This window comes from Salarias fasciatus, chromosome 15, assembly GCF_902148845.1.
Source record: "Salarias fasciatus chromosome 15, fSalaFa1.1, whole genome shotgun sequence".
Classification (NCBI taxonomy): domain Eukaryota; kingdom Metazoa; phylum Chordata; class Actinopteri; order Blenniiformes; family Blenniidae; genus Salarias; species Salarias fasciatus.
Window position 1 is genome coordinate 30,394,238 of NC_043759.1, and position 15,449 is coordinate 30,409,686.

Genomic DNA, 15,449 nt, shown 5'->3' on the forward strand with positions numbered 1-15,449 from the left:
CTCTTTCTAGATGATCTTCAGGACTGAGCTGCAGATCTCCTGCTGCCTGGTTCCTCCTGGTTCCTCCTGGTTCCTCCTGGTTCCTCCTGGTTCCTCCTGGTTCCTCCTGGTTCCTCCTGGTTCCTCCTGGTCCTGGTTCCTCCTGGTTCCTCCTGGTTCCTCCTGGTTCCTCCTGGTTCCTCCTGGTTCCTCCTGGTCCTGGTTACTCCTGGTTCCTCCTGGTTCCTCCTGGTCCTGGTTCCTCCTGGTTCCTCCTGGTTCCTCCTGGTCCTGGTTCCTCCTGGTTCCTCCTGGTCCTGGTTCCTCCTGGTCCTGGTTCCTCCTGGTTCCTCCTGGTTCCTCCTGGTTCCTCCTGGTCCTGGTTCCTCCTGGTTCCTCCTGGTCCTGGTTCCTCCTGGTTCCTCCTGGTTCCTCCTGGTCCTGGTTCCTCCTGGTCCTGGTTCCTCCTGGTTCCTCCTGGTTCCTCCTGGTTCCTCCTGGTCCTGGTTCCTCCTGGTTCCTCCTGGTCCTGGTTCCTCCTGGTCCTGGTTCCTCCTGGTTCCTCCTGGTCCTGGTTCCTCCTGGTTCCTCCTGGTTCCACCTGGTCCTGGTTCCTCCTGGTTCCTCCTGGTCCTGGTTCCTCCTGGTCCCTCCTGGTCCTGGTTCCTCCTGGTTCCTCCTGGTTCCTCCTGGTTCCTCCTGGTCCTGGTTCCTCCTGGTTCCTCTGTCACGCTGCCGCTGGACACATTCCAGCAGCAGCAGTTTGTGCTAAACTTCTGTGAGGTGGGACTGATTTCAGTACTTCTGTGATCTGATGGAGGATTTTAATCTTTCTGGTGACTGAAGGTTCTGCGTTCTGTTTACAGAACATAGGGATGATGTCATTGTTGTTCCCATCGTTTCATTAAATACACTGAAGTGAGGAAATCACCACGGTGTGTTTGTCCTTAAGCGCCCTGCTGTCATGATGCCATTAAATTTCCACGTTTCTCATAAACTTCTCCCAAAAGCTGAATTACTTTTCTGTAAGTAGCGCATGTAGACAGATCATGTAATCAGATTACTGTGCAGCTGTAGGTTATTTTTACCTGCATGGTGCGATGGTAACAAATATGACACAAAATATGCATCTGTTATTCCAGCTGCTTTTATTCACACCACACCGGAAAAACACCAAAGATAAATAATATTTATACAAAGGAAGCAGTTCAGTCTGTTCATGTTGTTTAGCTCCCCCTGCTGGCTGCTCCAGCTGCTGCAGGTCCGAAAGCTCCATCAGACCGCCGTCAGAACCGCGCTTCGTTCTGCTGAATAAAAGCACAGAAACACAAACAGCTTAATATTTTCTACATTCATCAGCAAACTAACAAATGTTGTGCTGTGCAGTCATGAGTTGGTACTGCAAACAAATCTTACCGGGCCGGGTCTGGTCTGGAAGGATGCAGATCCAGAAGTCCTGCAGGACGGTACCGGTGAACTGCTGAACGGTACCGGTGAGTTTAACGAGGCTGCTGAGCTGCGACTCTCTGGTGAACTGCGACCCAACAACTCTATAAAACAGAATCAACACAAATGACTGCGTTTCAGAGTTTGGATCATTTCTAGCTTCATATCCACAGCAGGCTGACAGCTCGGTGCTTTATGAATGAAACTCACCAGGATATGGAGTCATCAGGAGCTGCTTCACCTCCCGCTGGATCCAGACCGGGTCTGTGCTGCTCCGCCAAGGTTCTCCTGAACTCTGCTGCAGACCACAGCACCAGGAGGCCCCGGGTCTCCTCAGACCAAAGCTTTATTCTTAAAATCCGCTTCTTGGCTAAATTAAACTAAGTTAAATGCTGCTCCGCCGCCGCTTTATGATTAAAAAAAAAAAAAAAGATGACTCCGTGTTTTGCTGGAGGAGACGTAGCCCCGCCCCCCAGGGTTGGACGTAGTCAACACGTGGCCGGACCCTGATCTGGGGCTGAGCTGGCCCAGCTCAGAAGTGGTTCCTCCAAAGCCCGGGTTTTTGGGGTGAACCTGTTCAACCTGTTCAAAGTTGGTGGCAGGACCCGATTCGGCCCGGAAGCCAGTTTTTGTGGAAAAGGGCTTAATGAGGACCACCATGAGAACCTCTATGAAGGTTTCATGGAGAACCACAGTGAGAACCTGGTTCAGAACCTTTGTCCGTTCTGTACAGTTGAAGCAGTCGCTTTGAACTGATCAGCTAAAACTGAAGGTTTTTTTCTCCGAGCTTCTGACAGGAAAACTTTTCTGGACGCTTCCACTTGACTGACATGACTGAATTTTCTAAATCAACGGTTTCCACATTAAGACATTTCCTCATACTATTTTGAAAACACCAGTTGGGGTGAATGGTCCATTTCATTCCAGACACTTTTAAAATGATGTTTTGTTTGAATGACTTTGCTTTTTGGAGACGCCGTCACTCCCCAGTCACAGGAACACACCTGACATGTAGCTGGAGCGCTGCTGGAGCGTGTTGTGGCCCAGCAGGCCTGCTGGCACGCTGCCCCTCAGCGGGGCGGGGCCCTGCAGCGCCGCCGGCTTCTGGATGAAGGCGGGGACGCAGCCGATGGCGCCGGCGAGGCACGTGCACTTATAGAGGGGCGACGTCTGGAAAGCCTCCCCGTTCTCATAGTGAACCCCACTCAGGTCGCAGCCCACCGCCATCAGGTCTGCAGGGGGGACAGGGTCAGGGGTCAGAGGGGAGACAGGGTCAGAGGTCAGAGGGGAGACAGGATCAGGGGTCAGAGGGAGGACAGGGTCAGGGGTCAGAGGTCAGAGGGAAGACAGGGTCAGGGGTCAGAGGGGAGACAGGGTCAGAGGTCAGAGGGGAGACAGGATCAGGGGTCAGAGGGGAGACAGGGTCAGAGGTCAGAGGGGAGACAGGATCAGGGGTCAGAGGGAGGACAGGGTCAGGGGTCAGAGGTCAGAGGGAAGACAGGATCAGGGGTCAGAGGGAGGACAGGGTCAGGGGTCAGAGGTCAGAGGGGAGACAGGATCAGGGGTCAGAGGGGAGACAGGGTCAGAGGTCAGAGGGGAGACAGGATCAGGGGTCAGAGGGAGGACAGGGTCAGGGGTCAGAGGTCAGAGGGGAGACAGGATCAGGGGTCAGAGGGGAGACAGGGTCAGAGGTCAGAGGGGAGACAGGGTCAGGGGTCAGAGGGGAGACAGGATCAGGGGTCAGAGGGAGGACAGGGTCAGGGGTCAGAGGTCAGAGGGAAGACAGGGTCAGGGGTCAGAGGGGAGACAGGGTCAGAGGTCAGAGGGGAGACAGGATCAGGGGTCAGAGGGGAGACAGGGTCAGAGGTCAGAGGGGAGACAGGATCAGGGGTCAGAGGGGAGACAGGGTCAGAGGTCAGAGGGGAGACAGGGTCAGAGGTCAGAGGGGAGACAGGATCAGAGGTCAGAGGGGAGACAGGATCAGGGGTCAGAGGGAGGACAGGGTCAGGGGTCAGAGGTCAGAGGGGAGACAGGATCAGGGGTCAGAGGGGAGACAGGGTCAGAGGTCAGAGGGGAGACAGGGTCAGGGGTCAGAGGGGAGACAGGGTCAGAGGTCAGAGGGGAGACAGGATCAGGGGTCAGAGGGAGGACAGGGTCAGGGGTCAGAGGTCAGAGGGGAGACAGGATCAGGGGTCAGAGGGGAGACAGGGTCAGAGGTCAGAGGGGAGACAGGGTCAGGGGTCAGAGGGGAGACAGGGTCAGAGGTCAGAGGGGAGACAGGATCAGGGGTCAGAGGGGAGACAGGGTCAGGGGTCAGAGGGGAGACAGGGTCAGAGGTCAGAGGGGAGACAGGGTCAGAGGTCAGAGGGGAGACAGGATCAGGGGTCAGAAGGGAGACAGGGTCAGAGGTCAGAGGGGAGACAGGGTCAGGGGTCAGAGGTCAGAGGGGAGACAGGGTCAGGGGTCAGAGGGGAGACAGGGTCAGAGGTCAGAGGGAGGACAGGGTCAGGGGTCAGAGGTCAGAGGGGAGACAGGGTCAGAGGTCAGAGGGGAGACAGGGTCAGAGGTCAGAGGGGAGACAGGATCAGGGGTCAGAAGGGAGACAGGGGTCAGAGGGAGGACAGGGTCAGGGGTCAGAGGGAGGACAGGGTCAGGGGTCAGAGGGAGGACAGGGTCAGGGGTCAGAAGGGAGACAGGGTCAGGGGGGTCAGCTCACATGCAGGCCTTTACACTCCATTCTGTAATGCAGCGGTTCCAGAGTTGTTTTCCTGCACACCTCCTGCGCTCCCCCCTGAGCTGACGCCCCGCCCCCCTCCCACCATCGTTCAGCGCTGCATGGAGATCATCTGCATGTTCCTGCTGCTCGGTTCTCCCTGAACTCTGCAGTGTCCCCAGCTGATGGATGGACAGACTCCTGATGGGGCGAGAAGCCCCGGGTGTTTCCCCGTCATCCACTTTGCTGCGTCGCTCCCAGTCCAGCCCGTCGGTCCTCAAAAAACATCACTGATATGGAAGATTTCCTCTCCAGCTGTTCAGGTAGCAAGGCACTGACAGAACAAAGAAATCCTCCTGCATCATTCCTTCAAAAAGGTAGCGGACATCCGGGAGCAGATAGGCCAGATGTGGCACATCTGTAGATTGGTCTAGTGCGGTGAATAAACCTCACTGTTCGCTTCACTCATCTAACTCCTTCAGCCAGGACATCTTCAGAAATGGCGTCGATGCAGAGCCCCAGCCTAACTGGACACAGGAATCAGGCCCCACTGTTTGGTCTCCTCCTCTCCAGTCATTCACTCCGCTCTGCAGCTCCTGAGCGGCGGCCCTGTTCTCCCTGTTCTGTAACCGAGCAGACACGAAGCCCGTCCAGCGTCTCTTGTAGACCCGCTGCATGAATGAAGCTGCATTTGGTTTTGTCTTTTCTGAGCTTTAAAAAATGTTTTTGGCTTCTATTGCCATGTTTGGAGTGCAGGTGGCGACGGAGTTGAGATCCATCTTTGAGGGCAATCTGGAGTATAAATAAAAGATAAAGTTCATCATATTTCTGTTTTCCACTAATCACCTCCTTTTTGACGTCCGCTTCCCTCCTCTCCCTTTATCCTCAGCCTCCCGCTCATTTTCTTCTCTCTGAGCCTTTCCGTCTCTGTTGCCTCCAAATGCTTGCTGTCTCTTGGTCCTGCTCCTCTTTCGTGACTATTAAACTTCTTATGCGATGTCCCCCGTGACAGTTTTGCTGATTTCAGCCAGTTAAGCCTTTTCGAAGAAATGAATGGAACGAGTTGGCAGGCATATTCTGCGGTGCGCAGAGGAAGACAGCTGTCTTCTACATTTCTACCAAAAGCTAAGAAATTATAATTTTTTTTTAATTGAAAATAAAAGGGATTGCAAAGAAAATTTTTATTGTATGGAAAACCTCACTTGAAAAATCAACAATGCAATTGTGCAATATGTCACCAGACTGTGTTTATATTCTTCATCTCGTGCACCCATGGACAGCAGCTCATGCACGCCTGGGGGTGCGCACGCCACACTTTGGGAATCTGCTGCTGTAATGGAGTGACCTATATATAAACATAGATTTTTTTACTTTAACAGATCTGTACATAAAGGAAGTGGTTTGAAAGTGTAATGGCAGCATGAAGAAGCAGTGAAGCAGCTGTGTATCACAGACTCACAGGCACACACTCCCACTTCGAACCGCGGCTGGTCCAGGGAGAAGTCGCAGTACATGCCCTTGTGCGGGTCGCACACATCCCTCTCGTTGCACGGCTGTCCGATCTGCCGGGCGCAGGTCTTGCAACAGCCGCAGCCGTCGAGCACGGAGCTGACCCCCGGGGCGCAGTGGGGTCTCTGGGGGCATTTGCAGGGCCACTGGCAGAACTGCCTCCTCTCAGATGCAGCCCTCCCTCTGTCATTGATCAGCTGTGCATTATTCTGAGCCTTGCTGAAGCACTGGGGGGGGCACAGGAGAAAGTGTTATAACGTATGTTTCTACACTACAGAGAGGCACCGACAGGGCACAAGTCTGGAGGCCTCCAGGTTAAACAGTCCGGGGACTGTGTTTCCACCCTGGTGCGAAAGGAAGCAACAGAATGAGTCCAGTCAGCCTGTTAAGCCGCATTTTGTAATAACGGTGCATTTTGTAATTAATGCCCAAAATGTAATAATTGTGTCATTTCATTTTGTAGTAAAGCCGCATTTTGTAATAAACTGCCGCATTTCGTAAAAAACTGCCCCAAGGCATTTTGTAATAAATATTGCCGCATTATGTAATAAATTATTACATTTTGAGAAGATCATTACAAAATGCACTTGCAACTTTTTTATTGTCTGCAAAATGTAATAGCATGGTGAATTATGTAATAATACCTGTTTTTATTGTTCAAACAATAAACTTAGATTGACTTGGAAGGTTACAGGAAGCTTGAGATAGCCTTTGAGCCGTGTTGTGGGAAAAAAAGTGCATCTCAGTCGCAATACTTTCTACAATATAGCCTAATAAACCAAGCATGCTTCTGTAACCCAGTGTCCCTTTCATCATTTTACCTTTACCGAAACTACGAACCCTGACCTGCGACCTCAAGGTGGTGGAGGAGCTTGAGTGCCCGCGTGATCCCAGGAACTATGTTGTTGTGGGCTTTAAGCCTCTGGTAGGGTCTCCCATAGCAAACTGGTCCTGGGACTAAGAGTCTGGGTCCTCAGACTAAGAGCAGGTCTAAAACCTCCAATGAGAAACGTTAAATCAAGGACCGTGACGTCGCCCGGTATGGCGCAGCCTGGGTCCTCCCTGGAGCCAGGCCTGGGGTTGGGCCTCGCAACAGGCCACGTGGGCAAAGGCCCGGCCAGGCTCAGCCCGAAGGGGCGACGTGGGCCCACCCTCCGGCTGAAGCACCACCGGCTGAGGGAACCGTGGGGGCCGGGTGCAATGCGGATTGGGTGGCAGCCGACTGCAAGGTGCCCGGCGACCGATCCTCAGACACAGAGACTAGCTCTGGGGACATGGAATGTCATCTCTTATGGGGAAACAGCACCTTCTCAAAATTTAATACTTTATTACATAATGCGTTGGGGCAGTTTATTACAAAATGCAGCTTTATTACAAAATGAAATGACAAAATTATTACATTTTGGGCATTTATTACAAAATGCACCGTTATTACACAGACATAGGCCAACATGTCCAGACACACACACACCGACATCTACTCACACACACGTACAAACACAAAAACACGCACACACTCTCACACACAAACATGACTTGTCGAGCGTCTTCTTCTTCTTCTTCTTCTGCTCTTTAAACTGGAATTTGACCCCCTGAACATGCTCGAAAACTCACCAAATTTTGCACAAAATTCATTTCCGGCGAAAAACATTTTTTAATATGTGTTTCAATATTGGGATTTAAAAATTGGCTCTACAGCGCCACCTGCAACACCCAAAATGCATTGCGTCAATGGGAGGGGGTCTTTGTCGAACAGCCACAAAATTCGGGATACACATGCGCCCTGTCAGGATAAACAAAAAATATTATTATGACCTTACCCTCAGAAAAGCAGGAAAGCAGCGAGCTGGGATTGAATTTTCATAAATGCTGAGTCAGCGTTTTCCAGGACGTCGTACAAAATGTTCGTTTTGATCGCGCGCTTCTCCAAATGAGCTGAAATTTGGTGGACACCATCTACACAAGTAGACAATTAAAAGTTATCCAAATCATAAATCTTCAGATCACGGTTTCCGCGTGGCAACGCCGCAAAGTTGATGTCAAATTTTGCCATTTTTTGAGTGTGATAAATGGCTGCCATTCGGACATAACATATTCAATCTCAACCAAATCTTAAACACTTAATGACCCTTCCTATCTGGACACATTGACAGTGAAATTTTGATAATCGGCATTACAGCGCCCCCTACAGAATCAAAATAAAATTTGTATGGGGTGTAAAATTATTAGTTTGTCAAAAATGAATGAAATTTGGGTGATAATTCCTTCATGTGGTCCCAATCAAAAAAGCAAATGGTAACCATATTGTAATTTTAACGGTGTTGCAGTGGCGATGGCTGAAGTTCCCCATGTTATTCTAATGGGCCCAAGTGAAAAATCTCCCATTTTGACCGTTTTCCATGACGTCGTACAAAATGTTCGTTTTGATCGCGCTTCTCCAAAAGAGCTGAAATTTGGTGGACACCATCTACACAAGTAGACAATTAAAAGTTATCCAAATCATAAATCTTCAGTTCACGGTTTCCGCTTGGCAACGCCGCAAATTTGATGTCAAATTTTTCCCTTTTTGGTGCATGATAAATGGCTGCCACTCCTACATAATGACTCCAATCCAAACCAAATCTTAAACACTTTTTGACGAGGCAGGTCAGGTAAGCAGCGGGCGAGGGCCTTTTGACGCCGCTTGTGGCTTTAATTATTATTTTTATTGAAGGTTTGGTGGAACCTTGGTGGAATCTAAAGCCCAAGTTCCACTGCATGCGTATTCGGTCCATCTGCGCTCCGCTGCAGCAGCGGAGCCGATACGTTTCCATTATAAGCAATGCGTGAAGTGGTTCTTCCACTGCCTGCGGCACCGCTCCGTCTGCCGGAGCTTCTATTTTTGCCAGATGCCGGACCCCGGCGCAGCAATTGATACATCATTCACAATGTCGTGCGGGACAGGCAGTTGAGCACAAACACAAAATAAAACATCCGGAGATGTTTCAAAATAAAATAAACCATCTCAACAACGGAAAAGCGCCACCCCTGGAAAACGTAATCAGGGTGGAGACAGACCTGGGGGGTATTGCACAAAAGTAAGGATAAATACATCCAGGATAAATGAAAATGTGCGGCTTGAGTAAGCCTTGCCGTTGTTTTCTCGGATTAATCAGTTGCACGTTTGCCGAGCCAGGATGAAAAGACGCGGCTTCCTCCAGCCAGGCGTGGAGCATCAGGATCAGTGGCGTCACGGCGTTCTTCAGAAGACCACGAGATCGATCACAGAATCACAGATTGAAAATGGAACAAGGAAGAGCATCTTACTTCCCACGGGATGAGCAGCAGTGTGGACTATACCACGGCTGTCGGGGGGGCTCACTTAAAAAGGGGGGTGCCCCAGAGCGAGGACTTTACACAAAACACATCCACTACGACTGTCCATCTTGGAACTCCTCCCACCCTCTGCACCAAACTGTGAACTCGTTAAAAAGCTCCTTCAGCAACAGACTGGTGCACCCTCGGTGTAAGAAGGAGCGTTTTCGCAGGTCCTTTATTCCAGCGTCTGTCAGACTCTTCAGTGCCGCTGTATTAATTCCCCTGTGTGGTGTTTTTGATGTGCTTTTGCCTCCTCCGGTCTGCATACTCAACCATCTGTTTATGGGCTGTGGCGCATGCCCCATCCTCCTGTTTCTGGTGCTAAGGACGTGCACGGTGTTGCCTGCAAAATGTGTGAAATGCTTGCCTGCAAACTTTTTTGCACTTTGTGTTCTTGTTTTTCTATTTATTGATATTTATTTGCAACTGTGGTACTTCTTCTTTGGCTGCTGTAACAGTGAAATTTCCCCTTTGTGGGATCAATAAAGTCTTATCTTATCTTATCTTATCTTATTAATTTCACTCCATATATTCCAGCCTGTACGTCTGCTTTAAGTGACGTTTAAGGCATAGCGCCCCCACGCTTCAATGGTGAGAACAAGTACTGCATGCAGGCCGGCAGCTTTATTAAAGTGAAATAGTGATGCGCAAATCATACACTAAAAATGACCTAATTCTGCATATGATCCATGATTATGATCATACAAAAGTGATAATAATAAAATACAGAAAATACACGGGGGAAACAGCATTTTGCCAATATTTAGGATATTTATTTAAGAAAATTTCAACTCTGTGTCGTGTTCTCTATTGAATCAATTGTCCTCATGCTGTGTTCTGTTTCATCCCTCATCTGTCATGAAGAACAAACCTGTCGGCCAGAACAGAACCTGCAGCAGGTGAAAACCAGACAGAAAATATTCTGCAGTCTGGTGAGTTACTTAAGTGTCGCCCAAAGAGCAGTTATCAAATGAAGTGATGAATCTGTTTCTTCTGAGAATGAATTTCTGTCTGATTTTAGCCTTTAAGAGTGGAGTCAGAATGATGTGGGACCGTTCACTCCTGAAGCTGGAGTCCTGAAATAGGACGATTTTCCTATTTTCAGGAGACAGTTAAGACAAAATGATGCTGTCTGTTATACTGTGTCCATTTCAGTGGTGAGAGACATTTATCTTTCCTTTGTTTCTCATTTTACTCATTGTGTAGCTTCAGGGTTGGTTTATTTTATTTCTTATTTATTTTTTACATCAGTGTGGTTTAGCACCAGTTTCATTAAGGTTTTTTTCCATTGTCTTTACAATAATTGTGAACCTTTTATTGTAGGACTTGTATTAATAAAGAAAGGATTCTGAAATGTCTGTGCTGAAAGTTATGTTGGTCTTCATATAATCTGAGCAACAAAATAATCCTAAAGTCAACCAGACCCTGCAGATGCAGCGACTACAGTAGTAAGATTTGGCTGCAGGAGGATTAAATGATGTAATGTGTAGAAAAATCAAGGAAATGCTGTAAGCCACGCCCATTTCTCACATTGTTGACAGCAGCTTAATCTGATCCTGGTAGTTAGCCTGCTGTGGAGCAGCTAGCTGCAGAGGATACATCACCATGGTGACTGGTCCGGGATAAACTTGGCAGCTTTTGTGCAACTGACTTGAGGCTAACTTTGTCCAGGATCACCACAAGATCGCCACAGGATCACCACAGTTTGCCGGCTTAATCCCTTATCCTGGTTTTGTGCAATACCCCCCTGGTGTCAACGGTTCAGTCTCACCCCACTTCACCATGGAGGAGGAGCGTGTGATTGTGGAGGTGCAAAACAACAACATACTTTATGAGCCGTCACATGCTTTTCATAAGGACAACCACAGAAAGGACGAGGCGTGGAAAAAGTTGCCAAAGTTGTTGGTGTGGATGGTAACTAAATTATATGTTTATATAAAGAAAATTAAGCAGAAAAGTAATATAACTTGAATTTAATGATACAGAAAACCATCAGAAACATTGCAATAACTGTCCCAATGCATTGTTTTAATTTTGTGAATTGTTCTGATGATATTGTCAACTAAATTTGAGTTAGAGCTATAGTGCGTAACTTTGGTCGCCCTCTAGCGGAATTCTGCGTTCTTACAACAACCAAGCCGGTGCTTCCACATGACGTACGCCCAGGTGTCCCCGGTGCCCCTCCTCCCCCTCTCCCCCCAACCGCCGCCACGTGAATCACCACTCGAAACGGTTTTTATTCTGTGTGAATAAGGACAGCTGGTTAAAAAAAGATGGACTCTTCCGAAGAGGTAAATATTGGCTGTGTTCGAAACCGCATACTTACCTACTACTCATACTAACTTATTGAGTATGCAGTGTGTTTACACTGGCAGTATGCGATTTTGAGTATGCGAGAAGTTCCCGGATGCATACTGCATTCGCCAGAAATGTTGAGTATACATCGTGTGTTCACTACTCATACTGAAATTGCCCAAGATGCAACGTGACGGACATTTGAATAAACTTTATCCAGTTCACAATGACTGTTTCTTCATGATGTACATTTAGCAAGCTGAGTATGGTTCTAGATTTAGGGCCAATCCCAATTCTACCCCTTACCCCTACCCCTCAGCCCGTGGCCCTCCCCCTATCACTCTCCTACCCCTTTTAGAATAGGGCTGAGGGCTAGAGCTATCTTTGCAGCACTATGAACTGGGATCCCCCTCGGCCCTTTAAGCCCCGCCGCGCTCCTATAACAACAAAAAATTATGGATATTAGAAATGATAGAAATTACATTAGAAATTACTTTTATTTTTTAATAATGGTATTATTCTTTACCTTATATTTCCTTTTGAGGTTCTCCCACTTTTTTGAAGCTTGCTGGGCTGTAACTTGCCCTTCCAAGCCATTTTCTTTTATGAATTTCCTAAAGTAATACAGATATATTTATATAAACACGTTTTATTACTGACATATTAGAGCTTAGACGAATAATATAATTTACTCCTAATGTGTTTTGGCGCTGTATTTTGATTTCAAAAACTTTTCTTCCTTTTTAACCTCTAAACCAGGGGTCCTCAAATACAAATCTTGAAGGTCCACATTTGCTTTTTCTATACAAGCATGGGTCCGGACTTCAGCGCCCTGTGGGGGGGGGGGGGGGCAGCGATACCGAGGACTGCCGAGCAGTGCGGTGCGACGGAGCGCGCTGGATTACACCACGCAGAGCGGTGCGGTGCAGAACGGTGCTCACACGGAACATGGAGCGTTTAAAGAAAGATTTTTTTTCTTTTTTTTCCATACATTTGCCCTGGGTCCGCAGCGAGGTGTGCCGCGGTCCGGTCGTGGACCGCGGTCCGCTAATTGAGGAACCCGGCTCTAAACTGAATCAGCAGTCGGGTTTCATCGGGGGTCCCTGTGTCTAACATATTACGTTAAAAACATGATAAAGGATGACGTTAATTCAGTGATTAGTGCTCTTCAGAAGTTACAAATTCACGATTGGAAACGGAGCTGCGCAGCGCTAAAACGTCAATCCATGACTGGGACACTGTCACGCTAGTTTATCTATAAATTCAGTGAAGCAAATACACTTTTTATAGCTTTTTAAATAGTATGCAGAAAGCAATCTTACATTTGTGCGACTCCGTGGTGGGCGCCATGTTGTTTTTTTCTGGCCAATGTGAAACTCCGCCTACCCCGATAGAGAATAGGGAGCATCGATGCAGACTTCGCTGAAAGGGGTGAAATAGCCCTCCCCCTCTCCCCTACCCCTATTCAAAAAGGAGAATTGGGATAGCCCTGAAGCCTCGTGAACGCGCATATCATAGGGGTAAGGGGTAGAATTGGGATTGGCCCTTAATCTTCCCTCCATTGTTTGTGCTCGTAGGTATGTCATATTACGAGATTTCTGACTGGATTGACAATGATTAAAAATAGTAAAAACGAAAAACAAAAAAACAAAAAAAACCCTTACATCTGAGAACAAGTCCCTGCTGAAAGCGACCATGATGTACCGAAGACGGCGAGCCGATCTTTGTTGAAGAGCCGAAAAAACTCTCCGTCAGTAAGGCATCATAATTGGCATAATAAGTGGTCCGTTAACGGGACACCGGTCCAAACGGCGACGTTAAGCGAGATATATTGCTGAAAGGTTGGCTTCTTGTTTTCAAAGTAAAAGCACAGATTTATCACTGAGGTTGTTTTGCATGAGAAAGGGAAAGGGGGGGTTTATTTTGGTGAAAATAACCGGAAGTGCGTTGCTCACTGCAGCTGGCTTGAATTTCGCCGAATTCGTCCGAACAAAATCATAAACGGCTGATATTCGGACAAATAAACGACACACTCGGCTCTAAACCACCACTTTGTCGCCTAATTTAAAAAAAAATCTCGATGAAGTTCTACATTTGACGAGTTTAGAGCTAAAGTGAAATCAGCTTTAGCAGATCGATTTCTGCTCATGGAAGAAGTGCAATGCATTGTGGGTTATTATGTAGTATGCTGTAGTGTAAACGCTTCGCATACTGTTTGATGGACTGAGTAAGCAGGATGCAGGATGGATAGTATGAGTATGTAAGGATGTAGTAGACAGTATGCGGTTTGGAACACAGCCCCTGTTTTCTTTTTTTTTTCCACAGAAACGCAAATAGCTTATTAAAAATGAGACAAAGTGCCTGCTAATTTGTAACTGACAGGTTAGAGGATAAATAGACCCAGTGGTCGTCAGCCGAAATCCTTTGTTGTCCGTTGGTCTCCAGTAGCTGCTTCTTGATGAAAGACGGAGTGTTACACACAAAGTAGCATGTGGCTTCCTCGTCTGCCTGAGACTGTGAGCTGAGCCTGTTGCTATGAGACCCTCCGTCCTCCCCCTCCCTTCTTGTTGTGACGAAAAATGCTTAATTTCCTGTGCGCCAGCGCGGGAATGTCGCCGGTCGACACACAAAGCAAGAATTATATATATTGAAAAATCCCGCGACATGTTAGAGGAGCCGATCGACTTAATCTGCATTTTGTCATCTCCACTAGTAGTGGCCTGGCTAAAACGGACGTTCATAGACATTTTAAAGTTATGCACTATAGCTTTAATTACAGTAGAGTGATACTTTTAATGTTACACTTCAAGTTCAACTTTTGAGGGGTGAGGACAGAAAATGTTTTACACTGACTAGTGACCAAAGTTTCATTTCTGTTGCCTGAAAAGATATAATAAAACATTTAAAAAAGTGAAGGGTGTGCTCTCTTTTATGAGAAAGTATATTAAACAAGTTCTGAGATAAAGCTGTACTATATTCCATATTATATTATTTCACCACCACCACAACCCAAACAAAAAATATTGCATTAATATAATTTCCTAGGCTTTTGTTAAACAAAAACATGATTTAAATGAACAAGCAGGCCTGAATAATTACCAAAGCTGTACCGACCCATGCTTGAGGCTGAATCTCAATTATCTCCAGTGCAGGGAGGTCAACAGGTCAGCTTCAGGTCTTTGTTTGCTACTACTAACTAGGGTGACCAGATGTCCCGCTTTGTGTGGGACAGTCTTTTACATACTTTTCACGCGTCCTGCAAATTGAGATAATGTCCTGCATTGACAGCGGCACTTGATTTTTTTTTAAAATGCAGTCTCACCGAGGCTGCATTTCATCTGGCGCTGATCAAACAGCTGTGTGTCTGTGGTCGGGACAGAGCCGTCCTCAGGGGGCGGGGCTAGCTCTGGGATGATCTGTCAGTCAAGCCAGACGCGGGTGTGCGCCCGCTGCCTGACCCCGCCCCGCCACAAACAACAAGAGCGTCGCTTCGGCTGCAGCAGCAGACATGGAGGAAAAAGATAATGACACGACTCATAAAAAAAAAAAAAATACAGCAAAGAGTGGGACACCATTTCCTCCTCCTGGTCAGACCAGTGCAGGCCACTGCACCAAAGTTTTCTGTGATGTTCGTCAGAGCAATTTTTTCGTTTCACATGGAGGTGAATATGAAGTGAGACACCAACAGTCCCAGACTCACAAACCAGTCCCAGACTCACAAACCAGTCTGAGACTCACAAACCAGTCTGAGACTCACAAACCAGTCCCAGACTCACAAACCAGTCTGAGACTCACAAACCAGTCCCAGACTCACAAACCAGTCTGAGACTCACAAACCAGTCTGAGACTCACAAACCAGTCTGAGACTCACAAACCAGTCTGAGACTCACAAACCAGTCCCAGACTCACAAACCAGTCTGAGACTCACAAACCAGTCCCAGACTCACAAACCAGTCTGAGACTCACAAACCAGTCTGAGACTCACAAACCAGTCTGAGACTCACAAACCAGTCTGAGACTCACAAACCAGTCCCAGACTCACAAACCAGTCTGAGACTCACAAACCAGTCTGAGATTCACAAACCAGTCTGAGACTCACAAACCAGTCTGAGACTCACAAACCAGTCTGAGACTCACAAACCAGTCTGAG

General features: G+C 47.8%; 1 protein-coding gene across 1 annotated transcript in view; it reads right to left on the minus strand.

Moving 5' to 3' along the window:
- Positions 1-15,449, minus strand: part of ccn6 (cellular communication network factor 6) — a 33,505-nt gene that overhangs the window by 6,401 nt on the left and 11,655 nt on the right. Inside the window, exons 3-4 of the mRNA XM_030109774.1 lie at positions 5,598-5,874; positions 2,430-2,657 (exon numbers count right to left, since the gene is read on the minus strand). Of these exons, the coding sequence (XP_029965634.1) occupies positions 2,430-2,657; positions 5,598-5,874 (505 nt within the window). The remainder of the gene's footprint in view (positions 1-2,429; positions 2,658-5,597; positions 5,875-15,449) is intronic.